The 2,838-nt window shown below is 34.8% G+C and overlaps 1 protein-coding gene across 1 annotated transcript; it reads left to right on the top strand.

The window, feature by feature from the left end:
* The first annotated feature begins 837 nt into the window (after positions 1-837).
* On the top strand, positions 838-1,779 carry LOC110318874 (olfactory receptor 8K3-like). The gene has a single exon (XM_021194195.1). It carries the CDS (start codon positions 838-840, stop codon positions 1,777-1,779), a length of 942 nt encoding a protein of 313 aa, XP_021049854.1.
* Positions 1,780-2,838: the final 1,059 nt, after the last annotated feature.

Here is a 2,838-nt window from a genome sequence, read left to right as displayed (position 1 = left end):
TTATTTTACACACACACAAAGACCCATATATACACATATACTCAAACATGCAGAAGTACATAAGTAAAGCTAGATGAGTTGGTTTTTGCTGTTTATGTGTATATAGTTTCACAAAAACTATTTTTGTTTGGACAACCAATGAAGGGATTCATTTCCCTTGGCAATCATTACTTGCCTGTATTTCTTTGTGTAGAGGTAAGATAAGTACATGGGTGTTTGTAGGTGTGAGTCCACTGTTGTGAGATTTCCTCTTCCACATCAACATATAACTAAATTTTTACAAATAAAAAATTTAATGTTCAAATATTCTTTTATTTTTGACCTATAAATGTATTTGTGCAGGTATATATTTTATAACTATTTTATTATTTATTTCATCCAGATATCATGTACCATATATCTATTATATTTATCTATCTCAGTTTCTTTAAATCTATTGATAATTCAAATTGTGTTTTTCTCAAACACAATTAAGTGTCTTATTGATGCCATTTTGGTATTACATGATAGTGGAAGCCTTTTTCACTGTATACTATAAATATCATTAGAAATATAATACTGTTATGTGTTAAGGATCTTGTGAAACAATCATCTATGTATTCATGAATATGCAGTTTTATATATATATATATATATATATATATATATATATATATATATATATTTTAAACAAAATTATAAAGTGTATATTTTCAAGGACATACACACAAGCACATATACATACAGAATTTTGATAGATACATCAAATGGTGCAACATAATGTATATTTTATATGCCAAGTATTTGAGAGCTATTCACTGTTTTTATTCTTTTTTTTTATTCTTTTGATACAGGAGAATGAAAGAACACAATCTCACAGTAATGACTGAATTCATCCTAATGGGCATCAGTAACCACTCTGATTTGCAGGCCCCATTATTTGTGTTGTTCCTTGCCATATACATGACCTCAATGGTAGGTAATTTGGGAATCATTGTTCTCACCACAGTGGATTCACGCCTGCAAACACCCATGTACTTCTTTCTCAGACATCTGGCTATTACAGATCTTGGATATTCTACAGCTGTGGGACCCAAAATGTTGGAAAATTTTGTTGTAGATGAAAATACAATTTCATTTAATCTTTGTGCCACACAACTAGCTTTCTTTCTTGTATTCATTGGTAGTGAGCTATTCATTCTCTCTGCCATGTCCTATGACCGCTATGTGGCCATCTGTAAGCCTCTGCTCTACACTGTCCTCATGTCCCAAAAACTATGTTGGGCTCTTATGGCAATGCCTTATCTCTACTGCACATTTGTGTTTCTTCTCATCACAGTGAAGATTTTTACTTCACCCTTTTGTGGCTACAATGTCATTAACCATTTCTACTGTGACTGTATCCCCTTGCTGTCTCTACTCTGTTCACATGCAGAAGAAATTGCATTTATTGTTATGATCTTTGCAGCTTTTGATTTGATTGTATCTCTTCTTATTGTTCTGGTATCCTACATTTTTATCATCATAGCAGTTCTCAGGATGAACTCTGCAGAGGGCAGGTACAAGGCTTTCTCAACATGTGGGTCCCACCTGACAGTGGTGATAGTGTTCTATGGTACTTTAATATTTATGTATGTACAACCTCAGTCCAGTCATTCTATTGACAATGATAAGGTGTCTTCAATATTTTATACCCTGGTTATACCCATGCTGAATCCTTTGATCTATAGTTTGAGAAACAAGGATGTAAAATTTGCCCTACATAGGACTTGGAGAAATATTTGTAAGATCTTCCCTTAGAGGTTTCAAGCAATATAAATCATACATATTAGGGAGAAATGTGAACTATCTTTAATAAGAAGATACCCAAAGCAGACTGAGGTCAATCTATACTTAAATATTGGTGCTTTGGTGAAGATTTAAATGTAAATGCATCATACATACCTCAATAAATATTCATGAAAAGACATTGCCATCCTTGGGAAAAATGCAGTGTTTTGTTGCTACATCCACTCTAGTAGTAACTTGCATTACAGGTTTAGAAACCTGGAAGCAGTCATAAGGCAAAGAGTTTCAAGGAAAATCAACCTCTTGGAACCTTGGCATTCCCATAGCTAGAATGCCCCAGATTTGTCCCTGCAATATTGTGAAGGGTCTTGCATGCTTTCTTATACTATTTTACTCGATAAGAGAAATCTCAGGTCAAGCTTAGCAAAGTATACTTAGAATCTTCATTACAGCCAGGTATAACAGACTACATTGCATATTAGAAGAAAATTGGTGAGTTCTTCTGACAAATGGAGATTCCCTACAGATACTTAAAAGAACAGCCAAGTTACACTCATATGCAAGAATTTACCAAGGCCTAGGAAATAGAGGGGTTGTGGTATTGCTTTATTCATGAGAAGGTCTGATAGAGCAGAACCCCCTGGTGCTAGCTTCCACAAGGTTCAAAAGAGTAGCACAAATTGTGACAAGGGTGTGAAATCCTTATCTGTCATTAGCTGACTCTAGGCAGGTCTGTTTTATCTTTACTGTAAACATTGCCTGGTTCCTGTCAGTCCTTTGAAGTCATTCCTCTGTTTTGTGTCTGATACTTTAATGTACTTTACCTGCTGTGACATCCTACCCTTCATTTTCTGTATTAAAAAGTATGGTGTTCTTTTGGACAAAATACATTCAGATTTAGCATTCTCTTGTGCCTGTGTCTGCCTGTCAATGCTCACCGACTCCGTGCACTCCTGCTGGAACCCCTGATTCCAATGGATTGAGTGGGGCCATCTGAGTCTGGTCAGTGGCATATTGTGATAGCTAATTATATAGAAATCTGAATAGATTTAAGGACTTTGTATTATAACA

This window comes from Mus pahari, chromosome 3, assembly GCF_900095145.1.
Source record: "Mus pahari chromosome 3, PAHARI_EIJ_v1.1, whole genome shotgun sequence".
NCBI classification, from domain to species: Eukaryota; Metazoa; Chordata; class Mammalia; order Rodentia; family Muridae; genus Mus; species Mus pahari.
The sequence above is the reverse complement of the archived record's forward strand: the minus strand, read 5'-3'. Positions and strand labels throughout refer to the sequence as shown.